The 26,751-nt window shown below is 37.4% G+C and overlaps 2 protein-coding genes across 4 annotated transcripts in view; both read left to right on the forward strand.

The window, feature by feature from the left end:
• Positions 1–10,544, forward strand: part of LOC116998487 (serine/threonine-protein kinase Sgk3) — a 54,959-nt gene extending 44,415 nt beyond the window's left edge. For all 3 annotated transcript variants that reach the window (XM_033064164.2, XM_033064181.2, XM_033064172.2), the window contains exons 7-17: positions 1,770–1,819; positions 2,868–2,925; positions 3,720–3,803; positions 3,900–4,031; positions 5,206–5,318; positions 5,531–5,567; positions 5,672–5,758; positions 6,517–6,612; positions 7,408–7,563; positions 8,602–8,691; positions 9,146–10,544. In XM_033064164.2, the coding sequence (XP_032920055.1) occupies positions 1,770–1,819; positions 2,868–2,925; positions 3,720–3,803; positions 3,900–4,031; positions 5,206–5,318; positions 5,531–5,567; positions 5,672–5,758; positions 6,517–6,612; positions 7,408–7,563; positions 8,602–8,691; positions 9,146–9,316 (1,074 nt within the window). In that variant the 3' untranslated portion in view covers positions 9,317–10,544. The remainder of the gene's footprint in view (positions 1–1,769; positions 1,820–2,867; positions 2,926–3,719; positions 3,804–3,899; positions 4,032–5,205; positions 5,319–5,530; positions 5,568–5,671; positions 5,759–6,516; positions 6,613–7,407; positions 7,564–8,601; positions 8,692–9,145) is intronic.
• Positions 10,545–12,536: 1,992 nt separating this feature from the next.
• MCMDC2 (minichromosome maintenance domain containing 2) lies at positions 12,537–25,255 on the forward strand. The gene is made up of 14 exons (XM_033061914.1): positions 12,537–14,108; positions 14,198–14,328; positions 14,420–14,479; positions 14,793–14,988; positions 15,944–16,066; positions 16,244–16,351; positions 17,591–17,719; positions 18,244–18,475; positions 20,060–20,265; positions 20,566–20,732; positions 21,068–21,244; positions 21,944–22,086; positions 22,629–22,738; positions 23,218–25,255. Exons 1-14 carry the CDS (start codon positions 14,009–14,011, stop codon positions 23,382–23,384), a joined length of 2,049 nt encoding a protein of 682 aa, XP_032917805.1. The 5' UTR covers positions 12,537–14,008; the 3' UTR covers positions 23,385–25,255.
• The last annotated feature ends 1,496 nt before the right edge of the window (positions 25,256–26,751 follow it).

Below are 26,751 nucleotides of genomic sequence, written 5' to 3' on the forward strand. Positions count from 1 at the left end.
AGGTTTTACTCTTTTAAACAATTCAGTTCCACTGTGGGCTGTAAGCTATTTTTCTGTCACATGTGAACTGCAGAGAGGAATAAAAGTGATTGCTGGCTTTTTCTTGCTTATTTCCCCCATTGCTATACGGGTTAAAGAAACACAACTTCAGTCATAACTTAGCTGTCAGAGTTTTTGTAGTCTGTTCAAAGGCTCTTGCTAAGAACATCTGGCAAGGGGCAGGGGAGATTGAATGTTTAATTGTCTTTTTGTTTGCTTGTGCGTTCTTCTTTTTTAAAAATGGGGGGAAATAGAATTCTCTCAGGGGAAAAAATGCAGTCTTTCTAAAAGTCACTTAGGAGCAAGGATGGATTTTATTTCATTTCACATACAACACTGTGTGAGGTCTGAAATTTCTTTTGTCAAAGAAGCCAATATATATATATGGATGGATTCTCTTAAAATTAGTTTACAGCCTCCAGAACCAATGCTGTTTGAAAAAAGGAGTATTTCTAGGAAGCCAGAAGTGCCATATTTAAACTTCTCTATTACTTACTATTTGGCATAAAGATATGATATTAATATTTCTCTTCTTATTCAGCCCTTGTTAAAGATGTAAGGGTTGTTTCAGTGTGTGTGTGATCCACAAGACATTTAGTGTGCTCTAAAAGTTTCATTTCCAAAGTCACTAGTTTAAAATACCGGTTTCCTCCTCCTTTGAAAGGTATTTAAAGTAATGCGGAATGATAAAAACTGTCTGTGGAAAATTAATGATGTGTCATACCACAACAAATTCCAAAAAGAGAGCTACTGCATAATGGCCTGGGCCCCATATTATTGGTGGAAAAGTCACCTTATGGTTATTGTAAATGATTAAGCCAAACAACAAGGAACAAAAAAAAGCCTTCAGAAAAAAAAGTCTTTTTTTCTACAGTATCTCATTCAAAACTGTCCAGTAGCGCTGGCTCATTTCAGTGAGTAGTGGCATCCAGTGCTGCTGTCAGGCCATTTTCCACTTCTGGAGTACTGCTTTGTGCTGCCTGGCAGCCTGTCCCCAGGTAACTTGTATTTGAGTGCAGTTTATTCTTCTCTAAGAATTTCCAGAATCACAATGAGAGTACAAACATCACTTTTCTGAATCAAAAACAAAATGGAGAAAATCACCTAAATGACAGTGGCTTCCTCTGCTCCCTGTAATTTACAAATTCTGCCTGGGTGTGTACTAATAAGATTCATGGAATTCCAGGAATTGAGTTATTTAACCTTTAATATCAGGATAGAAAAGGTTGGTAATGTTTTTCTTGGGATTGGAAGAATGTTCACTTTCGTGTTTTTAAAAGCCATGTGTCTTTCATTAATTACTCTTATATAAACAGTGTGAATTTAAAATTATTGTATTAGTAAGAACTTGAAGAATTTGGAATAAAAGGCAGAAAATAGGTTCATTAAGCAAGTACAGAAAGGGTTAAGTTCTGAATGAGGAACAAGTTGTTTGTTGAAATATTCTTCAGTTTTTTATTTCTGATCTTTTCCTCTCTGAATGCACACAGATATTTTATTACCTTCATCCTTGAACAGGATGTGTGTAGAAAGAATTTGTGACAAGGTGATGATAGCCAGGTATTTCAGTTCCCAATCTAGGTGTTAGATCTCTTTAAAATTCTAATGTAACAAGTGTAAAAGTATGGATTGAGCAGATTACTAGTACAGTATTTTGAAGTTAGTATTGGTTAAAAGATTAGAGAGAAGAAAAAAATATTACAAGTAAACCTCTTTGTTTCTCTCAACAGTTGAACTCTACCTCACAGAATATCAACCTGGGACCATCTGGAAATCCTCAGTAGGTTTCAATTAAATTGAATTTAATGTAATTCAATTTAATGTAAATGTAAAATTTAATTAAATGGGATTAAAATGAATTTTAAAACCTGAAAAGTTAGACTGACCTTGGGAGTGGTCCCACAGCTTCTGAAAACAAGTTTGGTTTATTGCGTGCCAGAGGAGCAGTTTGCCTTGTTGATGCTACAACCCAGTTACTGCAGTGGTAATTTGTGTCTCTGTTTGGTGTCTTCTGCAGAGGTTCTGTTCTCAGTTCTGTATGAATCTGCTTTTCTTCTCTAGGAGATGACTGCTATTTTGGGTTTGCTTTTCTCACAGATTTGTTCTGTAGCAGGAGGAAGTGGTTAATAGATTGCAGAAATGAAATATAAGAGTCCTTCCCTTCAGGGGCAATAAATAGAGAGGTGTGTGGTGATGTAACTTGTTTTGTAATTTGAAAACATGGATAATTGCTTTGCTGACAGAATTATATTCAGGAAAGAGTAAGGGAACCCTGGGAAAAACTGAAAGGAGTGGTGATGTGGGAAATGGAAAAAACTGAGACTGAATTCATACAAACACCAAGAAGAGGCAGGTGTTAGGACCTCTCTCCTCCTACTGAAATTTAAAACGAGGGAGGATTGGATGGAGGGAAGAATGGAAAAAATAAGAGGAAACAGATAACAAACTTGTTCCTTTCTTTCCTCATGAAAGCTTTAGAATACATTTGTACCGCTGGAAATAAGCTCCAGTAGACATCATGGGGAAATGTAGACTTACAAGAAATAGACCATGGAGAATGAAAGAATGGTCTTGCTTCTCCTTTACATCATAAGGTTAAACTTAGTAAATAAAAGAAACTCAGAGGATGCAACTTGAACACTTGCCCTAGAGGAAAATGGAATTGCAAAGTGGAGTTGTGTCTCAAGACAGGTCTGCAGAAGCAGTGCTGGGTAAAAGAAAGAAAAGGAGGGTGCTTAAAGGCAGTTGTGCTACACTACACTGCTGTACAGCTATAAGGCTTGTAATTCCTACCCACATGACCTGTCTCCTTCCTAAATATCTTTCAGTGCTAAACCAACAGACTTTGATTTCCTGAAAGTCATTGGGAAAGGCAGCTTTGGCAAGGTGAGCTTTTATTCCTGTGTCTTATGGTGGTGCAAGGGTGCTCGCTGGTTTCTCGTGCAAAGTGAGTGGAGACTTGGCCAGAGGTTCCAGAAGTGGTATTGCTCTAGGGTGGCCCATAAACTGTTCTGTTGGATCCCCATTGCTGCTGCTTTGTTGCCCTGCCGTTTTTTCCCTGGTGCAGCTGTTGGCTGCCTCAGCCACTTGTTGGGACTAACAAAAGGGAGATTTTCCCTTTCTTGTTAAGAGCAATTGGGATCCTCTGTTTCCCCCAGGGAGGAAGGGAGGTACCCCTATGCTCATGCAGCAGCTGGAGTACAAATTATGCTTTTCCTCTTGTTGTCGTGGACTGTTTTGTGAAACCTCTGATACTATGGAGCAGCGTGAGCAGCAACATATTGAAAAGTAAATTAATTATTGATATTTTATGAAGATGCCAAAACCCCTCTTGAAATCTTCATTTCCAAATTATTTTTTGTGTTGTCATTTTTTATTCAATTGCCTTTAAAATTTATGCCCAAAAAAACTGAAATTGATCTTGATAGAGATTTAGCAGGTCACAGGAAACAAATGCTGTAATTCAGTCTTTCATGATACCACTGTTGTGATAAGTTTTTATTGAACTGTAAGCTAATTCCGTTGGCAATTACATTGTTGACTGACTGTATTAGAAGCAAAGAAACTGTGTTGTGAAAAAATAGCATGAACACCTTCCAGTTATGCTGAAATTATAAAATACTACCAATAGTATGTGAGTTGCCACAATCACATTTTTTCCCTTTTTTTGAATTTCACAGGTTCTTCTTGCAAAACGAAAACTGGATGGGAAATACTATGCTGTCAAAGTGTTGCAGAAAAAAATTGTTCTCAATAGGAAAGAGGTTAAGAGAAATAGTCTTTTTCCACCCACCTCCATTGTTTTTTCCCTTAATTGCAAAATCATTCCTGTTTACTTATTGATCTCTTACTTCTTGCAGCAAAAACATATTATGGCAGAACGTAATGTGCTTTTGAAAAATGTGAAACATCCATTTTTGGTTGGATTACATTACTCATTCCAAACAACAGAAAAGCTTTACTTTGTCCTGGATTTTGTTAATGGAGGAGAGGTATGTGGTGCTTTTGTTTGCACTTTAGTCTGTCTGTTCTGCTAATTCTAGGTGGGAGGAGTGAAATGATCATTTACAATGGGCTGTGATCAGCATTCTCCCAGTTTTGAAAATTCTGTTATTATCTGCCGATACGACAGACCACTGTAGCTATTTGGACCCTGTTCCTGTTTTGTTGACAACTTCAATCCAAATGTAGACATACTTGTCAGATATAAATACTGTATTTTACAGTTACTTAAATTTATTACAAATTAATCTTACGTTTACATTTTTCACCATGTAACACTGGCTTCCTCTTGCATCTGCAGTAGGTGAGATGCTGATATTTGAAAGGGGAAGGAAGGAAACTGACAGCTGTATTTATTATATTGTGTCAGAGTTGGGACAAGATGGGCATTTCTGCTGTCTAATGTACCGTCACCTTACTTAGACTGTATTAGCAAAATCCTGGTTTGCTCTACTCTGAATTGTGACCAGAACAAAGTTTATATTGTTTCAAGCAAAATAAAAACTGTTCAACACAGCTTTCAAATTTGAATGAAAAGCTTGGAAAGCTGGGGTGGCTTTTTATTTTTCCTGAACTTTGGAGGCAGAAACCAGAAAACTTCATTTTTCTTAGAATCTTTATAAGCTGAGTGTGTAGAACAGTTTATGATTTAATCTTTGTCTAGACTTCTGTATCTGCTCAAATTATTTGCACCCAGATAATTCTCTGTAGTAGAGAGAATTGTGGATCAGCTTGGAATATAAATCTCCCGCAGTAATCTAGGTTATTTCAGAATATAATTCTAGAAGTAATTATGCAAATCTTTCAATTTACAGAAATGAAAGGTTACTTATTTGACACCTGGTTATATTCTGCTTGGAGGCAATCTTGCATGATTTGGTCTTGCCAACTTCTGTTCACAGCTTAGTGATTTACTCTAGTTCCTTTTGAATAGTCCTGGTTTTAAGGGAATGAGTTTGAGTTTACCTATCCATATGATCCACAAAAGAGAAGCAGGGAAGAGAGTAAAGTAATGGCTAAATCATGCAGTAAAACCAATTCTACTTCATTGTACTTTTTTTTTAAAGTGGATAACAAAATAAGTTACTCTTCACTATAAAATTACATATTACTTACCTGACATGTTTTGTCTAATGCTCTTATTTCCTATTTGCATATTTACAGCTATTCTTTCACTTACAAAGAGAACGCTCCTTTCCTGAGCACAGAGCCAGATTTTATGCTGCTGAAATAGCCAGTGCACTGGGCTACTTACACTCCATAAATATAGTGTACAGGTAAGTTTCTGAAATGTGTCCTTGTCCTGCAGAAATTCAAAATAGACAAATCACCAAATAAAAAGCTCCTCCACAAGGAATCATCTTACAGGAAACCTGAACATAACAATTTCATCAGAACTTGAAGCTTTCAGCTGAAGAATAATAAAACCCCTTGCCTCTGAACCACTTGTGACTTCCGTTTTGATTTACTATCTTTTCTTTTTTAATAGGGATTTAAAACCAGAAAACATTCTCCTAGATTCACTAGTAAGTATGGAAGATTATTTCTGTTTTCTGTATTCTCTCACAAATTTGACACTTTATCTGTGTTCACGTGTTGAGCATGTTCTCTTTTTAACTCATTTAAACAGGGTCATGTTGTCTTGACAGACTTTGGACTTTGTAAAGAAGGGATTGCAACTTCTGACACCACTGCAACTTTCTGTGGGACCCCAGAAGTATGTTGACAACTTTCATGGGTTTTTTATCAGTAATTAATGACTGTTGACTACTATTAATATTGGTGTAACTGGAAGGTCAAATACTGTGTTTTGTACTGCTGGGAGGTCTGCATTCTTCTAACAAGATGAAACCAACCCAAAGACAAGCTCTCTACAGATCTATTCATTGTTCTTTTTTAATATGCAGTGTCTACAACTTGCTACCCACATGGCCATAACTCATCTCTTCCTTCCTCTCTTTCTCCAGCCCTTTTTAAATATTGTTTTCTCCCGTGTCTCCTAACTGCTGGGTAGACACAGGACAGTTAGCTTGTGTAACAGCTGCTACAGATGTGTCAATATGAATCTACTTACCATATCCTGCCATTGATTCTTAGTAAGTTTATAGGGAATTAATATCTGTAACTCAAGCAAATTATTGCATATGCACAAAAGTTTGAACTTGCTGACTGAGTTACTGAACTCTCTTGTCTTTTTACCGAGAAAACTGTACCAAAAAACTTAGAATGTGGAAGGCTTGAACATGTATGAGGGATTCTCTGAACAGAGATTATAAAATTCCATAATTTAATAAACACACTTTAAAATCCATTAAAGACCTTTGAAGGCAGTGAATGATGAAAGGTGTAGCTGAAACATTTTATTGTTATGAAGCAGCTTTTCTTGGAAGTGTTTACTGTGAAGTGACTAAACCCTAGGTTTTATCCATGCTAGCCTCATTCTCTAAAGTGGTTTTTTTTTTTTTTAAACTGTAGTATCTTGCGCCAGAAGTCATTAAAAAGCAGCCCTATGACAACACAGTAGACTGGTGGTGCCTTGGTGCAGTTCTTTATGAAATGCTGTATGGGCTGGTATGTACCTGATACGTAAGAGTTGCTTTCCTCCCCTCTCCCCCTTTATTTGAAGTAACCTTTGAGTGTTGTTAAAGATGCTAGCTTTTTCTTAATATGGGAATACTCCATTTAAGCAGATTAACAGATTGTCTTGTACTTACGTAGAGCTTGTTTTTCTCTTTTGGATTTTACATTGCCTCCTGGTGTCTGACAGTTCATGGAAAAGCAAAATCGTAGACAGCAGCAAAATTAGTAGTCATCACTTTGAGGGACTCTGAGAGTAAACTGAATCACCAGTGATAATACACAAAAAACCCCAAAACAACTTATAAGTAAAATTTTGTCAAATATTGCAATAAAAAAAATTGAAATACTTTTTTTTACGTAGGCATCCCAGGTTTTCTCCTAGCTTTTGACAGCATTAGAACAAAAAAAATCTCGCTGTGCTTCTTACTTCAGTAAGAATCTGTTCCTCTAGTCAAGTTCTTGCTCCTCCCATAGGAGCTTAAATAGGGAGATGGGTTTATTTTCCCATTCTCAGGTTCTTTTCAGGCAAGTTCAGTGTGAGCTTTGAAGCTGGATGGCATCTATGGCTACTTACGGGTGTGAGAATACGGGTGGTGGGAGGTTATCAGGTGTAAAGTTCTGGCACTGGTGATGACTGAATTAGAAGTTAGCAGTGCATGAAAAGGAGACTGCTGTTTTGCTGCCACCAGCTTGTATGTCTTAAAGAATCATTTACTGATCATACATAACATATGAAACAACATTGCACGTGACTTCAAATTCATGTAGAACTTGTATTTTTTTTAGCCTCCTTTTTACTGCCGTGATGTTGCTGAGATGTACGATAATATACTTCATAAACCCCTGGTTTTGCGCCCAGGAATCAGTCTTACAGCCTGGTCTATCCTGGAAGAACTTTTGGAGAAAGATCGGCAAAGCAGACTCGGAGCAAGGGAAGACTTCGTAAGTCACGTCCTAATTTATCAAACCCTGTTTCATTTAAAGGGACTCACCAAATTACTGTGCATGGCGCAGGATTAATAGTTGTAGACACAGATTGCATTGCTGCATCTGTCTCTGTTTTCCTCCTTTTTATTTCTTCAGTAAAGATACCAGTGAATTTGCTGGGGATAAGAGAGCAGTGATTGTTGTGGGGTATTTTGAGCTTGGTTGCTGCTGTACCTGCCAGCAAAGGAAAAACAGTTGCTGGTGTAGCAGTCACTAAGGTGCACAGAAGTAGGTTTTACTGTTCATAGTGAAACGGGGAAATAATCAAAAGAAAAGGCTGTCATGTGGTAATACTAATGATTTGAAAACCAATCTTCAGGTAGAGAGGGACACTAGTTCCATGCAAACAGCAGGGTTTTTTTGGCCTTAAAGTCATGGCAGGTATTTTCCCAGTGTAGCAACAAAACTTTTGTTCACAAGAAGTTAATGTGAAAAAGTTACTGGTGTCTTCAGAACTGAGCAGTGCAATGAGGAATGATCTAGAGGATGTACTTCATCCATTGCAGGTGGGATCTTTGTCATCTTTGGTTTGCAGTCCTTATGTTAGTCTGTGGACCTTGTAAGTGAGCAAGATGAAAGGATTTAGCATAGCTGTTTGCTGCTTCTTAAATACTAAGTATATTGCAGAGTTGTTGAAGCAGCTGCTTCTCAGACAGTGATATGCTTTACAAAAACTAACAAAACTGTAAGGCAGGAACAGATACTAACAGAAAACATTCTTGCTCTGTGGTAGACTTCAAGGTTGTTGATTTTAGGGCTTAAAAGCAGAAAAGTATAATCTTAGAAGAAAAACCGTTCATAGAGGCGGTCTCACAAATTTTAATTGCTATTTTTACTGACTACAAATTTTATTGCAAAGTAAATTGTGAATAAACAAGTTGATAAAGACATGCACATAAGAACTTCCCTATGTGCATGTAGTATGAAGTAATGTTTACTATGATGCACAGGATGGAATTACAAAATATCTAAAATATTTATTGTTTGCTGCAGCTTGAAATTCAAAAGCACCCGTTCTTTGAATCTCTCAGCTGGACTGATCTGCTTCAGAAGAAGATTCCACCACCATTTAATCCTAATGTGGTAGGTGCCTGGGATGTGGCAATGGTGTTGGTGTTTGCATCTCAGATCACACATCACAGAATATTCTGAGTTGAAAGGGACCCACAAGGATCAAGTCCAGCTTTTAAGTGAGCACCCCATATGGGGACTGAACCCATAGACCTGGTGTTCCTAGCACCATGCTCTAAATTGAGAAAATCTCCCTAAGAGAGACTTTTTTTCATATTTTTTTAAGTTTGTGGGGATTATTAAGAATGTAGGATTTCATCAAAACTCCAACCTAAAAGAAAAAAAACCCTAGCCTTTTAATACCTATTTTCAGAGATGGAGGTGTTCTTCCTTAAATTTCTTTTACTTAAATAGAATATACCAACAAAATAGCCTTGAGAGTTAGATTTAGAACCTTTATAAAGAGCAAGCACAGGTTTAAAACGCTGTATTAATTTGATGATTGATAGATCCTTCTGTTTTCTAGGTTGGACCAGACGATATTGGGAATTTTGATGCAGTGTTCACAGAAGAAATGGTCCCATACTCAGTTTGTGTTTCTTCTGACTACAACATTGTTAATGCCAGTGTCCTAGAGGCAGATGATGCATTTGTTGGATTTTCTTACGCACCACCTTCTGAAGATGGGTTTTCCTAGGAGCTTAGAAGCAAAGAGTGCTTTGGAAGTCTTGGGTTGAATTGAAATGTTAGCATTATGGACACATTCCAAAATAGAGTAAATAGTGCCTCGTCTTGTATGTAGGTTTGAAACCTATGAACAAACTTTCTCTGCTGTATAGGAGGAATTTGGGCATTTTGGATGGCTTTCTTTGGGGTATGAACTGTTTGTTCCTGCTGCAGAAAATATTTTTTAAAACCTTTAAAAAGCATTCTCTATGTATTTTTTAAGCAAAAACACTGACTGTTCTCCTCAATCCCTTCGAGTTTACATTCATACCTATCTAATTTGGCTGGCAAAAACAGCAGCAAATTTAGTAAATTTATAAATGCTTTTGTACTTATTTACAGTGACTTTGTGCTTGAATTGTAACTATGCAAATTGTCTTTTGTATATACTGGTTTAAAAAGAGATAAATGTTTTCCCTGTTACCAGTTTGGAATATGTGTTAATTTACCTGTCAGCACTTAAATGATTTAAGTTAAGGACCAAGATTCCTAAAGGACTTCTGCAGAATGAAAACTTGGTCACATAAAACTGGATTGTTGCTCTTGCACTTGCTGAAGTACCCATTGATTTAACTGGATTATCTGAGGTATGGGGGATTACTCAAAGCAAGGACAGAACAAATTAACTGGATTGATTTGATAACATTACTTATTATATGTTCTATTTTTCTTTCTTCCCTGAGCTAAGCATCTATATTTCAACTACATTAAAAATATTTTTGGTTAAAGCTCTGCTTCTCCAAAGATCTAATATGCAATAATCATGGTTACTTTAAAAGTAAGTCAATTAGCTTTGACATTTTGGGGGTGGGTGGTGAGATGATCATGCCAAATATTAGGGATTTTTCTCACAGATTGGTAGTCTAAAACACTCTTATGTTCCAAATTGATTGTATTTCAGCGCTCATAGCTACTTGTCTTTGTGTTCCAGTTTGCACCATTTTTAAATCTTCACTTGATATTGGGAGAAAAATGTAAATTACACTGATAATTTTAAAAATGTGAAAAGCTATTGTATTTCTCATAACATACACGTGTATGGACAAACATAATTCTGAACAATTTCTGTTTAAGGAAATTTTTTTAAACAATGCAAAAATTGACTGCAGTTACAGTGTATAAAAGGCATATAATGGTAGTAGTTTTATTATATATATTACTTGTAAATAACAACTTATTTTTGTCTGTTACTCCAAAAATGTTCTGTGTTTTTTGTTCATAAATGGTACTGTTCATTCAGTTAAATGCCTTGATTTGAGAGAAGTCTGGTAAGATACTGATACATCATAATGATACATAAACTGAATGAATGTTACATAAATTTCAGTATCTAAGTCACCTTGGTTTTGGCAAAATAAGCAGCTAAAATAAATACTCTTTACACCACATCAAGATATGATAAGAATTGAGAACCTAGGGGAGAGTGTATCAAATCATAATTATTTTGAAATAAATGTTGTATCAATACATTAGAAGAGTGGAAAGTAAAACAGGATTCCTTGCTTACATCAAGGACTATCTCCTAGAGCACAGTCTCCTGCATAGTGGTTAAGTGATGCTTAGTAGTTGCTACATGAGGTTTTGGAAGGAGTGATTGGGTAAAAAGGAAGACTTGATATTGGCAGGGGAGGAAGGAAGGTACTGTATCATTTGTGGGAGCACAATGGTGGCTTGGTACTCATTTTCCATGGTTCTTTTCTGCAAGGGTTGAAAAAAGCTGCTCAGGACAACCAGCAACTGTGTGAAATTGTTTCCTTGGCGTTAAAATAACTTGGAAGTAACAGCCCTGGGGTTTTTGGTTTGGGACTGGGGGGGTGGGGTGAGGTTTGGTTGTTTTGGTTTTTTTGGGTTTTGTTCTTTTTATTTATTTATTTTAAAATTTCTACCATGGCTTTCTGATGGACTGGGAAACAAATTGGTGGTATGAAAGGAAATATCTATTCTCATACTGACTTTTTAGTCTATGCTTCTGAAATTGTGAAATTATATGGCTGCTGTAATTACCTTCTCTTTATGGCAAAGAGGTACAGTGCTGTAGAGAGATGGGAAGGAGAGGGAACACTTCAGAAATTGTGGGAACTAGCACCCTTTTTAATTTTTGTCTTGTGTTCCAAGATGTAGCTGCCTGACTAAATGAAGGGTTTTGGTTGTTGGGGTTTTTTTTTTTTTTTTGGTCGGAATTCAGGGATTCTTTCCTTTAAAAAAATAGTGTGGCAGTTGAAGTTATTTCTGGGAGAGCAGCTTAATAATGGCTTATTAAGCTTTTTCCTTCAGCAGACTGCCTTTTTGGCAAAGTGTGAACATGTTCAGCACATCACCTGAAGTATTTAGGTTTTTTGAACTAAAGGTTAACACTGTTCAACATCAGGCAATAAAGCCTCACAGTATTTCTCTACCCAGTGCTCTTGTTCCACATCTCTGTGCGTCCCATGAGGATGGTTTCCAAAGCGTGTGGAATGTTGTAGCTCCTCACCCAGGGCTGAGCTGAAAAGTGACATCTGAAACACTTGGTAAAGCCTGGAGAGGAGAGTGGACCTGCACAGCAATCACCTGTGCTACTCCTTTCCTGTTTTGGCTGGTAAGTAATAAAGGGAGGCAAAATTTGCCTTTTTGTGGCTAGTGCAGGGGGTTTTGTTCTGCCTGACTGCAGAGGAAGGGGATTGTCCCTCCCCTTGCAGAGGGACCGTGAGGAGCAGGCCTTGCTCCGGTGCTGCGCAGGCCGGGAACCGAGCTGCTCTTGAGGTCTCCCATCTCTCGGCCTGGGGGGAAACGAGAGGGCCCACACCAAAGATGAACTGACTGAAATTCAGCACGGTGGTTGTAAAAATGTGAACTGAAATAGGACACAAATAGAGTTCAGAGGTGCTCTCCGGGAGAGTTTGGGAGCGCCTGAACATGCTAAAGGCAACAATTAAGAGTGCGTTTATGAGAGAAGATGGTTCAGAGCCATGTCCCGTGCCCGATGCCTGCCCGTGGGTGAGGGCAGCAGCCGTGTGGGGCCGAGTACTCAGTGCAGTGGTGGGGCGGGCTGGGTCTTGCCTTCCCTGAGGACTTGCAGTGAGCCGAGGCCCTGCGGGCCGGGTGAGGGCTGAGGGAGCGCCACCCACCCTCGGCCCCGCACGGAGCCTCCCCCGCACGGCGCCACCGCCCTCGCCTCCCCCCGCACCCCTCGGGGCTGAGGGCAGCCCGGCCCCGCCGTGCCCGCTGCTGCCGCTCCAGCAGGGCAGGACGGGGCGTAGCAAGGCTGCCGAGTAACTGGTGGAGAGGTCTGTGAGGCAGGGGTGCCGATGGCAGGAAGCTGAAGCCAGGCGGGAGATGCTGGGTGTCTGTGCCGAGTCAGAAGGCTGTGGGGACACTGGTGAACACCATCACCGTGGTCAGGCTTTATTTTCCAAAGCTTAGGCTACGGCTGCTAAGTGCACAATGAGCAGGCCACAGCTCAGTCCTTCCTATCATACGTGGTGTCCAGCCCGGGTAACACAGGATTCAGGGAGATCCAGTGGATCTATACATGTGCATTTCTTTAAACCCTTCTTGCCGAACATTTCAAGGGATGGAGTAGTAATTTCACTGGAGTAATCCCAAAGACACTGGTGGTGGGGGGAACCCCTATTGTAAATTGTCTTTTAACTTGTACCTTTATTACTTCAGGCACTAATCACATTCCAGCCCACAGAGTAGAGTGCTCAGGCCACAGGGCTTACGCCGCTGAAGTTGTGCTGGAATCCAGTTACTCCTCTCGGATGTTGATCTGTTTGTCCTCCCAAAGTCCTTTATTTCTGTGAACTCCTACAGGGAGTCTCTCATATGCTGTGACCTTTGGTTCCTCATCAGCTTAATAATTCCATGTCCTATCCTTTACCAGGTAGCTAAGTCTTACTTAGATTTGAGTGTTGATTCATGTTGGCTGTCTACAGTGAGAACTAAGGACATTTTGCAGGATAAAATACAAAAGACATTAAAACAACAGATGATATATACAAAATACAGTATTTTGGCCTTAGTAATTCTCCTTGTAAATTCTGCAAAGTAGTGCTTCATGGTACAAGACTCTACTCTTAGAAAAAAATAGAGCTGTGGGTAATACACAATGAAATAAAGAGCATAATCAGCTCTTGTAGTTATAAAAGCTTTGCCAGTGGGAATCAGAATTGAACATCTGTGAACATGCATGGAAATAAGTGCAAAATCAGCACCGTAAGTGGGTGCTACAGGAGATCACAGCATGGTAGGAAAGTCAGATTTTAAGAAAAGAGATGTTGCCCACTTTGACACTTTTAACAGCTGTGACAGACTTCTCAAATAAGGGAGATAAAATTTTAAGACTTACTTTTGATAGACTGATTACAAAATCTACAGGGGAGGTTAAATTAAATGGAAACTTTCATTTCATGGCTTAGGGAATTAGGAGAGTAAAATAATTCACCGAGGAAATGAAAACACTAGAGCACTCTTCAGAAATTTACTCAGTCATTGGAAAGAGCTTTGAAGTGAATTTTAAAAATCCTTCAGAAATTGCCTAGTTTAAAAAGAGAATATTTTAATTTTTTGTGGGTTTGTTAATATGTACCTTTATTATTACTGTTATAGCATGGCCAGTGCTACAACCACTTCTTCACAGTTTATTCCCACAGCAGGATAAAGAGTGCAAAGATCTTGGAAGATGGATCCTGAAATACAGAAAATGAGGGAAGTTGTCCTTGTCTACCTTGACAGAAGTGGTGGCCTTCAGAAATTTGTGCATGATTGCAAAAAATATAATGGTATTACTTAATACGTAGTCTGTTAAATTGATACATAAATTTGTTACACAAATCTCTTGTTATTTTAAGATACTTTTTTGTTCCTACAGACTCAAAACAAAGTTATGCTGTTTATCGTTTCATTATTTCAATTAATCCTTCTGACATTGCTGAATTAGATGCAACTCTTGGAAACTATATTCTTCATAATCCCCTACAAGCTGCACAGATTTTTCAGTCAGTAAGTGTACAACAGATGAGTAGACAAAAGTGCATCATCTAAATTTTAACTAGATTTTCCTTTCTAAAATGAAGTTATTTTTCCATCACAGGTATGCTTCGTAGCTATTAAGACATTATCATTAATTGAACAATTGCAGACAGAAGCCCAGGTGAGTCTGCATTGGTTTTCTCCATTTACATCTTGAATCTTCTACATATAGTGAAATATTAACAAATATTTTTGTATTAAGTTTTCATTTTCCCTTTGGTTGCAGTACTATTTGTAATTAAAAATAGCTGGAAGTCTCACCCTACCACATTGCAATTGTGAGATTCATTAATATGAAACCTAGTTACCCTTCATGTGTTTCTGAAATTTTGCAAACAGCTACGTATCATATTGTGTGTTTGTCCATGAAAAGTGAAGCAGTTTTAAATAAAAGTATGTTTTTATGATATTAATGCCATTGTGTCTCTTGCTAGATCAGTATATTGCTGAAACCAACACATTTGCCACCTTTACCAAGTTATGTTCTGAGTCTTTCTACATATCCGTTTAATTACACATCTCAAAGATTTTACATGTCTGAAGGGATAGTGATTGCAATGGGAACTGTAACAAAATACACACAAGGAGCAAGATTTCTCTGTACTGAGGAAACCTGTCCATTCTCTGAAGGTAGTAAAAAATATAAAAAGCCTTTAAATAAATTTAGTAATAAGTGATTAAAAACCTAGCCTAACAAAGGTATTTTCCTATATAGTTTTATTGTGCATACATTTTTGTAATGAGCACTGCAGGATTTTTGTTAATTGAAAGGAGTGGACTTGCTCAGCATTATTAAATGTTTTAGAAGAATAACTATGCCAGCAATCCCTTTTCCTAATGCTGAAGATAGCTTATAGGAGAAAACATAGGTCACCTGTATAACCTGAATATATTTAGTATATTAAATAACTTAATACTTAAATATCTTAAATAAGAATAAAATATCTCAAAAGTAAATAAGCTGAACTAGTAAAATACCTTTTTCCTTGGAAACTGTTTCTGTCTATAAAAAAATACCACAGAACAATATGCCTAAGTGGCTGGCGAAAGCTTCTAGCAAGGAAAAAGTGATGCTTTGATGAGTAGTTGACTTCTGTGGAACTACTACTTTGGTATTACTGAACTGCTTGTACCATTGCAGAGAGGCCCTAAGTACTTTTAAGGCTGTTTCTTTACATCTTCTGTAAGAGAGACCACAGAGTTATAAAAGAGATTCAAAATCCCAAAGTTTGGAGACTGCAGATTAAATCATCCAGACATCTTTATGAGGACACGTTCCTCGAATAGTGACTCTCCATATCCTATGTGATTCCCACGCCAGGCAGTGGCTCATTCTTCAGGAAAGCCCGGCCAAGTTGTTCAGCTTGGGAATGTGCAGTAGGAAACTCTGCCATCTCGTGGCCCAACACAATAAATCAGATGGATTGTTTTAGTGGAATATGTAAGGGAGGCTCATCTGAAGAAACACATAATAAATTTAGAATTTCACTGTCTACTATTTTAACTGCTTCTGTTCTTCTGGGGAATTTAAAACTAAAGCTATGCCCTGCTTTGAAATGGTTGGTAAATTATTACTTTTTTTTAGGGTTTAGGTGCATCAGAGTGCATTGTCCTGGAGCTACAGAGTCTGCTACAGTGAGGACTGATTTTGTGTGTAGCTTGTGTTCTTCACCACTGCAGGAAGACATGAAATTTAGAGTACTTGGTGGTAGGATCTATGTAATCTTATTTTCAATCTGGTAGTTTCCTACTTCTGTTATACAACAAATAAACAAAAGTAAACAAAAAAACTTAAAGTGGAAAAAGCCCACTTAAAATCTACCAGTCTTCTTTAAAAATATGTTTTCAAGAGAATTAACCTTTTTCTTTGCCTTTGTTTTGAAAGATAAACAAATAGTTGAAATGATTGATGCTAAAATTCTGAATGCTTTGAAAGGATATTCCACTGATAAATCCCATTTTAGGATTCAGGCATTTACATTGTTCTTAAGAGGTAAGCTGAACTTTTGAGTTCTGTCAAAAATGTTTCAGAATTGATCTGTAATAAATCCTTGAAATTGTAGCTCTTTTTTTTTTTCCCAGAAATGATGAAAGTCATAATTTATATTGCAGTTCTTTCTGTACTCCCCCCCCACCTTAATTTTATAAAAAGTAGCTAGGTAACAAAGCAGTGGTTGCAGAGTGTACATAGCAAAATTATTGTGTCACTTTTACACCTCTATTTAATTAAAATCTCCTGGCCAGCTTGGCAGTGTAACTGTTGCTTGTTCTTCCTCCTTTCTACTTGCTTTGGTCATGCTGTTCTGTAATATCTTTGTGTATTTAACATCCTTCCTCAATCTAGCTGTTTTCCACATTCCATCAGGATTTTTGGCTCCTACTGCCACTGCTGTCCACTGCAAACATTAAATGATTTCTAATGTTAATATCTAACTAAAATCACAATTCAGCAAAATACTTACATTAATTCTTAAAAAGACCCAAAACAAACATGGAGACAAGCAACAAAAAAAATCTTCTTCTATTCCAAAAGCCTATGGAATTATATGGTTAATTTATTGAAAACTAAATAGAAAGAACTAGTAGTACTAAAATTACAATAAAAATGTATAGAACAATCTATGGTCTAGATACTGAGAGTTGCATGCATTAAATTTCTGCTGGCTCTAGTGATCGGTGTGGTTACAATGTTTCTCAGGCTGAAATTGAGATCTGGTTGGATTTAAATCTCTTTTTCAAAAAATAAATGGGATTTGGTTTTCTAAGGTGCACAAAAAATATAAAGGTTCACAAAGCTGGTTTTGTGTCTTTTTGAAATCTGTGTGGTTTGCATCTCCTCTTTATTGTGTTGGGTTTTTTCTCTGACATTTTAGAGGAAAGTGACTGATAATGGTGGTGCCACAAGTTTCATAGTAGGAAATATACTTGCAGAAAACTATTCATTTTCTTTTCAATGCAGGACTAAATGCACTGTCCATTTTCTTTATCATGAAATCTATTTTCCCTCACCTACTGTGCCTTCCTTACCTTTTGCACTAAATAATTAAAATTGCATATTTCATTTTATTCTAGTCCATTATCAATCTGGCATCTGGCTGTTTTCTGCCAACGTTAAATCATAAAATCAAACATTTAGAATGTGTAGTTGTCTGACCATGTCTTTAAAATTGTTTTTATGCCCTAACCTATCTGTAGCTTTGCCCCCCTGCACATAGTTTTTTATTATTTGCAGATGAACTGGCCAATAAAATGACAATAGGAAACCACTACAGGATTATAGGAATTCCAGCTTGTGTACAGAATGGCCTACAAGTGACTGCATGTATAGAAGTCAATAGTGTACAGCTCTATAAACCAAATGGTAAGAAAATTCCATTAAAAATCAACTTCAAAAAAAACCTGGAAAACCTCCTAGCCAAAAATCTTGAGAATTGGTACAGTTTTTTATTAGCTAGAGGTCCAGATTACAAAACCACTCGGAGGTTTTCCTATTATAGTCTTCCTGTGTACTTCCTGTTATTTGAGAGTATTTGCTTTTGCCCTCTTTCCATACATTGGGAAACTCCCTAATTATTTACTGTAGCTCTTCAGCTTCTCTTTCCATCTTCTCCTATCCATTGGAAAGTACTCTGAAATCATATAAAATGGACTGATATTTTAGTTTTTTATCCTTTCTTATTCCATCAGTTCTAGCAGATCATGTCTGCTACCTTTTTAGCAGTAAAATAAACAGTGTCAGATACTTACATTCTGAATTTGTGCTTAATACAGAGATATATTTGTTCTTGGTAAGTTTTTGTATCAGGACTCCAATGGTGATTTGTTCTAACACACCTGCACAGGTCTCTTTAATGTGTTTGTTCACCTGTACTTTGTTTCCATTAGGTCCTTCTTCTGTCAGTGACAATTTTAAGTATCTGCTCTCACTGACTTCAAGTTCATGCTGGAGGTTTACTGCTGTCCTGGCCAACATCTTTGCTTCTCAAGTTGTTCCACCAGGAACTTACAATACTCTTAAACTTGCAATATTGCTGAGTCTAGTACAGACATCTGAAAAAGAAAATGCAGATTATCTGGATCTCTTGATTATGACAAGTGACACACTAGTAATTGACAGGTAAAGAGAATTTAAAATCTAGTCTTTTTAAAGATGATAGGATTGGTCTTACATGAAAAGCTAGAGAATTTGTTTTACAAGAATATATGAGTCTCCAAATTAGTTAAATACTCAGTTTTCATCCCTGGGACATTTTTGTTTCTTTCAAATGATACATCTAGATCAGGACTTCCTTAATTATAAAACCTCCTAAAACTCTCATAAGATTATGGTAAGAATTTATCACTAGCAGAGTTTTGCAGAGCTTAGATGAAATATTCTTCTAAAATCAAAACTGAAGGCTGTCCCAGAAGCTGGTAACAAAAAAAAAAAAAAAAGGGTTCACCTTTTCAAATCTTGTGGCAATTTAAGCCCTCTCATCACTGATTCCCAGCTATCTGCCTTTTGAACAAGCAGTGTATAAACAGATACTTACATGTTTATCTTTTTCATTAAAAAAATTCTAATAAGGCATCAGAATTCACAGATATCTTTACACATACACTATAAATCTGTTTGTTGTTGCCTTTAGATATTTTTCACTATGCATTTTATGGATTTACCTATTCATGCAACAATAAACTGTTAACACAATTTTACATACACTTCAGAAAAGTACAATATGCTCAGATTTACATTAGTTTAAACAAAATTACTTTCTCCTTCTGTAACTCAAGATCTCTGAAAGGGGCATGAATTTTATTTTCATTTGGAAGTTATTCAGCCAATTCACTAATATTTTTTGTTGCGAAAAAAATCCCAAAACTTTGATCACTTCAAAATTTAGCTGTAGAAATTAGTTGAAAATTTTTAAAAGCATGACCTGCAAGATTTATTTTTCCCCAGATTAATATTAAGATTTCTTAAGAGAAACAGGAGTTCAGTGTTTTAAGAATCAAAACATCTGGTTTATATTAAAATGGTTGCACACTGTAAATCAATATTTGTACTATCTTGCATGTGCACAGTATTTACTGTCAGCAGCCTGTCAGTCTATTTACTAATTCTTACTGATTTTACTTCATAATTTTCTCCCAGGTCATAACAGTAGGGCAAACCATGCTCTGACATCTTAAAATCATTAAGAGCCTTTGATTGTGGAACCAGACAGACAGTTTGCAACCTCTCTGTGCCAAAGAACATAGTACAGGGGATGAAAAAGATATCTTATACCTTCTTTCTCCAAAAGAATTGGAGGGGAGTGTGTAACTCAGGAAGGCAGAGCTTGCAAGTTCCAGCCTTTTCATTTTTCCCAGATGGCCAGAATTACTAATCCTCTAAACTTTTAAATCACTGGAAAAGTTTCTGTAGAATAGAAAGAGGAGTTAACAATGTGGGCTTAAATTACAAGACGTATTTGATTTCCTGGGAATTACTTCTGCAACCCATGATTTGCCTCATGTTTAATCCATAAGAAATACAGTCTTGATGACAGCTGTTGGAGACCTGGCTTGAACTTCTACTTTTGTATTCAAAGTTAAAACAATAAGTTTTGATGCCTGTTTCATGTTAAGGATGTTTTGTTGTTGTTTCTAACACTTAGTAATTTTTTTAGAAGCAAATAATTTAATAATTTATGACTGACAGAATTATTTAATCCTCTAGGCTTCTGAATTACAGCTTATGTCTTCTGCCTCGTGGCATACGACACCCACCTTCCAGTGACATTTTTCCTTCTGTGTCCAAAGATAAACACGGAACTGGAAGTGCCAGCATTCAAGCCTGCACTGCTGTGCTGGCCAAGGGTGGCATCTGTTACATAGGAGACTTAAGTTCATACAAAAAGGATAAACTTGAACTTCTACAGTCTGGTAATCTCCCACCTCCTAACAAATGAGGGGACAGAATTAAACAAATTTACAAATTCAAGGCTAAGTTTGTTCCCCCAGCTTATGGCCCCCAAATGCTGCAAAAATCTATATGCTGGTTTTAATGGGTATGTGTAAGACACAAGGACAAAAGCGCCAAGGCCCTGTAAACTTAAATCTGCCATGCTACAGACATTATTTAATCATAACAATTCAGCAAAATCATAATCATGACGGATTTCAGATAGAATTTACAGCTAAGCTAAATCTATCACGTAACTGATGAATTTTGTCTTATCCTAGTGCTAGAGAGCAGAACAACAACAGTATTTATTCCTGGGAAGAAGTATGGAGAAGAGGCTGACCAACAAGTTACTGTTTCAGTTCAGACCAACTTTTGGTCCTTTGTAGATGTGGATTCTTCCTCAAAGAAACATATACAAAAGGAGAACTTTCTAATTGGACAGATGGTAAAGCACATGCCTTGTTATGAGAGGAACTGTGCTATAGCTGTCATTTGTGTTCATTTCCACCTAAAAAATAATGAAAACAATAAAACCTGTTAGTATTTCCCAGAAAGCCACAACTTAAGCAACTTTAAATCAAGTACCTTCTAAAATGAGATAGCTTTCCCAAAAAAAGTGTCATTCAAACAAGATTTTACCAAGTATTACAGGTAATTCATTAGATAATCTTGCAGTATAAGTGGATATAGGATATTTCAGATATAAAATAAGGTGATGCTTCTACAAATCAAAAGCCCAAAATAAAGTAGATGTTTTCTTTCTATGGGTCTTTTCTTTAGGATGTGAGTTTGATTCCAGTTAACCTTGTAGATGGTTTTGGACTCTTGATCTACAGTGAGCTTCCTTCCTGTCGCCTGTCTTCTCCTGTTGTACATCATATCTTGAAAAAAGCCATTAATCCTGAAGCTGTGCTGTACAAAGTCTCACAGCAGTTCAGAACACAGGATTATGAGGAGGTAACAGATCATACACAATAATTTAGAAATGCATTATATTTGTGAATATCATACTGGGTTTGGCATCAGAAGGTTCTCTCTTGCTGTCTGCTTACTTTTAATACTCACTTTCTGCCCTTTTCCCCCACCATATTGCCACTAGCACTTTAGGATCATTTACAAAAGCACCTTCAGTTCTTGAAAAGGGTCAGTACAATAAATACAGTTTGAGCACATTTCTGGAAAACATATTAAGTTAACATTCATATGAGAATACATCTCCAATATCTACTTTTGACCAAAAAATTTACAAGCAGTAGTAGAAGTTAATATTCCATTCTAATTAAATTGCCAGTATCTGTAGCATAACTAACAGATGATTCCCCCCAAGAAGTGTTCAACTCCAGGTTGGATGGGGCTCTGAGCAACCTGGTCTAGTGGAAAGTGTTCCTCCCCATTGCTGAAGAGTTGGAATGGGATAATCTTTAACCATCCAAAACCTTTCTATAATTCTGTTTACTATCCAAGATCTGTCCTTATGACTGTCCTTCAAATTTTCCTTATTCAGCATAGCCAAATGGTGAAAACTGTCTTTACTATTAGACTGGCAGAATAAATTGTCCATCTGTATTACTATGCTGCTGATATATTAAAAGGTGTGAGAAAAAGTCAACTCCTTATTTTCCAGTTAAATATTTAAAATGTATGCCCTCTCTCTAGTTTATTTTGTTTGCTAGGAATCTTCCTGTTGTACTGAGGTCAGAAGCAGAAAGTCTCATTCAGGGCTATTATCTTGCAAGTCGCAGGGTGAGAAGAGATTCCATTCATGGATCAACATTATCAGCCTCTGCACTCAAAATTCTGTATGTCCTACTTTCCATTTTCAAAGAGAAATTGTGCTCATCTGCTCAGGAGATTGTTTAATAAAAATTTCCATAACACTCATGTTTTGGAAAGTTCAAGCATAAATAATCTCTATTAATTCTATTTTATTTTATATATTTGACACTGCTAAAAGAAACCCAAGTTCAAATAAGTTTACCAGGAAAAAAAACCAAACAAAAAACCAAACAAAGAAAACCAACCAAACAAAAAACAACCCAGCTATTTATAAAACATGCATCATTATTAAAGCTATTTGGAAAAAAATTGGGGTTTAAATATGTACAGCTTATTATGGGAGCAAAATAAGTATTAATGGATAACATGCCAAATTCCACTTTGCAGTACAAAAAGTTAATAGATAATATGTATTTTGTCAGTGGCAAGTGTAACTGCACAACTGACTTATGAAAAAAACCACCCCAGTGTTAACTTTTAATTTACACAAGTGCTTGACACAATACACATTACATTCTTGCCTGTAGTAATTTTTATTTCTGACATGCTTATATTGATCTCTTAGGATTTCACTGGCTAAGGCTCATGCCAAGCTCAGTTTAAGACAGACAGTACTTGAGGAAGATGCACTGATTGCCATCTTGTTACTTGAGTCATCGCTGACCCTAAAACACGGTAAATAATGCACAACAGGTCCTTAGTCTTGGGTGCAGCACTGTCAGTTTGTCAAGTCTGAAAAAATTCTACGTCCATTGATTGTGATGGCAGGTAATTTCAAATCAAAATCCAGAACTTCCACTGCTGAAGACTGGTATTAGAGAGGTCTGTCAGCTTGTCTCAGTGCTGTATGTAACAAGGGCACAGGCCAGCACCAAGTCTGTCCTTCATACTGATTTATTTAAGGCACTGCTCCTTTAACACTGCCTCAGGTTAAAATAAGGACAGATCTCCCTCCCTGGGGAAACAAAAAACAAGGGTTGGAGGGGGTTTTTTGTTTACTAAGCATCAGTCATATTTGTTCATACACAGATTTGAAAGTGAGGCAAGAATTATGATCTAGGATTGCATTACTAAGTAATTTGCATCACAGCTCTTTTTTCCCTCAAAATACTGGCAAATATCAAGTCTTACAGCTTAATTTCTTCTTTGCCTAGGCACATCTGCATTATGTGTAGCACCAAATCCTGTATTTCCATTTGACCTCAGTGATGAAAACTCGCTGCAACAGAGAGATATTTACCTGATGCAGTGTCACCATCAACTGCTGAAGTTTATTGCTGCCTATAGCCCAGGAATTCACATTAACACTCATGAAGAGTAAAAACTCCACTCTAAGAAAAGCCCGAGGCTTTGGCTTTTTGAGAGGCTAGTTAGAAATACAAAATTACTAAAAACTTACAAGACAGTTCAGTGATGTTTTACCAAGGAACAAAGCATAGCTAACCAGACTTGAATTACAAGTTTTGTGAGTAACTTGAAGGCAGGAGGGATGTCTTCCTTCTGGAAAGCCATGGCCATACATGGCTAACCAGAACTTCTCTTCCTGGCTACCACTCTCCATTCACAGTTAAGCAAGGAGTAATTTAGGGTTCAGGATAAGACTACAACTAAAAATTAAATCATCAGTTCAGAATCTAATATTTTATTTCAGCTACCTGAATTCTGCAGTTTTTCTTGTTGCTTCCTTTCAAATGTATCACCCAAAGGGTTAAGGTGTTTTAAGAACAATAAAACTCTTCATAGTTTAAGTCAGCAGTCTGTACTTACTCATGATGTATTGAAAGATATAAAAGTAATATCATACTGATTCATGTTGTGTCTTTTTTTACATTACAGAAACATGAGATTAGACAAGACTGCCACAAAAACCCAAACAAAACAAAAAAAAAAGCCCGCAAAACAAACAAACCACAAAAGAAACCCACCAACCTGCAAAACCCAGTGTTTCCACATTATTTTACATAGACTGCGGGGGTCTACAGTTAGGTAAAAGAATATTCGATAACCTGGTAGGCAGGTAGCTAAATGAGTTCAACTCTACCTCACTGCAAAAACAATGAAGAATGCATGGTAGGAGACAAGGTGTTTGGAGCACAGTATGCTTCCCCAGCTATGGGCTTTCCTGTGTTTCATCTTCCTAGTAAGGATACAGCACTAGACAGAATCCTTAGCAAGCCTTGCTTCTGAGAGATACATGTTAAATAAAAAAAGGCTGCAGTAAAATTGTACAGACTTTCTGTCAAATCTGGACAAGCTGCTTACTTAAGGCTTGTGTTACTCCTACCCAGGATATCAACCAGAGTTGATACTGCTACTGCTCCCATAGCATCAACAAAAAAAGAAGTTACTGAAAACAGAAATCCAAGATTTTATTCATACTGTAAACACTCATTTAAACAACACACATTTTCCCACATTTTTACTTTTGCCTTATTCACATTTTGATCAATTTATTTGACACACTCAAAAATTCATACTAAGTTTAAGACTGCCCATAAGGCCACTTCTTCTGGAGTGACACTCTACCCTGAACTTCATTCCAGGATTATTCATTTTCAGTGAACACATACTCCACGGCCATAATATGGAACCAAGCAGTATTTCTGGTGAGCAGGAAGGGCAATGGAAGCATTTCTAAGTGCATTAGAACGCCACATTCCAGGCTGCTGCTTTCAAGCTAAGAACAATAAAAATAATGAGTTAGTTTCCTGTACCCTTAATAAATCTTATATAAAGGTATTACCCTCACTGGCATTTCAGAATATCAACATACACATCAGAAAACATTCAGATGGGTAAACGGCAAAAGTCTCATCATTATGCCAGAAAAATTAAGTCTTTAAGGGTAGACTGAAATAGAATTCCTTTATAAATCACTGTTTTTGAGAAGCAATATTAAGGGACTTTATGCACTAAGAGCACTACATTTTATCTTTGCTTCTCCCCAGTTTCTTCCATGAGCTCTTGAAAATGGGAAGACTTTTGTCAGTACCTCAAGGATAGGACAGTTGCCAACATGGCCAGTACAGGCTTTCCCTGGATGGCAGTACAGCCTGCAGGAGCCTGAGTACTGTGACAGTAAAAAAGCAACTGACCTTCTTCAACACCCACACTTCTACAAGGGGATGGACTCTCCTGTTGGCTCTGTGTGCACACACAAGGCTGGAGACAGTGGTCATCTGATGTCACAGAACCTTGAAAAAAAGAAGTAAAATCAGAAATGACAGGAGCAAATCAAACTGGGAAAACCCTAGTGATTAGCTGGCACATCAGATATACAACACTGCTCATCACAACATTCAGTTGGGTAAACGGCAAAGGGTCATCATCACTATGCCAGCAATTTCCTGCCTATGTAAGACTGCTTTTTCCAGGTACTAAATACAATGGAATTGGTTTAAGTCTCAAGAGCTGTACTTCCATAAGCTGAAGCAGAGCCTTTGTTTTAACTGTTAAGCACAGAACAGATTGAGTACAGCCAAGAACAAGAGAAAAATAGCTGTGTTTGGGCACAAAAATGCAGGGTCTTCTCTTACATTCAAAACCAGATGCCAAGTATCTTTCTAGAAGTAAAACTCACTGCCACAGCCACCTTTCCCTTTGGAATATATTCCAAGACTGACATAGTTGAAGTCAACAGCTGACACAGTCTGATCACATGATCTGAACATACAGCTCTTCACGTAATTCTCTCCATTTCAACTAACATCCGTGAATTCTTAAATAAGAAGTCATGTTTCCCCAGTTAAAAACTAGATTCTCTGATACAAGCCTCTCCCTTCTGACCCCTTTGGGATTCTTGGATTGCACCTGCTTTGTTCTGGGGAGCAAATCTTAGATTTTATACCATAATACCTTTTGTTAGGATTTCAATCTCTTAACCCTACATAAAATCGAATTTCTCCTTTTTCTATCTGTAAAGGAATTTGCAAGCCATTAAATATCTTCTGAACTCTTAATCTGGATTTCATTATGGTTCCCTCAGCATCTTTAAGTACAGTAAGAAATACTTACTTCTGTAGCTCCAGAATTCACGTGACATCTTTGTGCTTGCAAGGCATGTCAGAGTCCAGACTGAGGATTCCCAAAGCCAGTAACAAACTCATCTTGAGCTTCACTTTCCGCCTAAAACAATGAAAAGATGATGTTTGATTCAGAGAGCTCCACTGCTGAGCCAACAGCAGAAAGGATTAACACTTCTTTGGGAAGAGTAAGCCAGTCCAAGAAACACGAACCCCGTGCTCCCTAATTACCTGGGAGAGGACATCAGTTGACATCAAGATTAAGCAGAGGCATGACTATTTTCCTAAAACAAGCTCCAGTGTGAGGAATGACTGACTGCAGGACAAGTACAGTGCTCCTAACAACCAGCCAGGCTGGGGAGAGGAGCACCTTGGGAGGGTACAGCCTTTAACCCGTTCACATGTGACACTCTGGGGAACTCACTGATGTTTTACCACCAGTTGAACTGAGGTCAGCACTCACACTCAATCTGTAATGCCGGAGAGCATTATCCCAGAGGCTGCTGATACTCCTGGGGCCCTGTCCCTGCTAGACCCCACCAGTTTGGATCTGTGCCTATAACCTAAAAAAGGGCAATGCCTGGGTCACCTCACAGCTCTTGCCCAATTCCCTACAGGAAAAAGAAGGCAATTTATCTTTTGAATTATGACAGACATTTGCTGATA

This window comes from Catharus ustulatus, chromosome 1, assembly GCF_009819885.2.
Source record: "Catharus ustulatus isolate bCatUst1 chromosome 1, bCatUst1.pri.v2, whole genome shotgun sequence".
In the NCBI taxonomy this organism is placed as follows: domain Eukaryota; kingdom Metazoa; phylum Chordata; class Aves; order Passeriformes; family Turdidae; genus Catharus; species Catharus ustulatus.

Excerpts from the sequence above, each read along its gene's own strand:
- MCMDC2 (XM_033061914.1), top strand. The coding sequence starts at position 14,009 with ATGGATCCTGAAATACAGAAAATGAGGGAAGTTGTCCTTGTCTACCTT. Across the intron at positions 16,067-16,243 it reads GAAATTTAGAGTACTTGGTG|ATAAACAAATAGTTGAAATG; the intron begins GTAGGATCTATG and ends TTGTTTTGAAAG. Across the intron at positions 21,245-21,943 it reads GAACACAGGATTATGAGGAG|TTTATTTTGTTTGCTAGGAA; the intron begins GTAACAGATCAT and ends CCCTCTCTCTAG.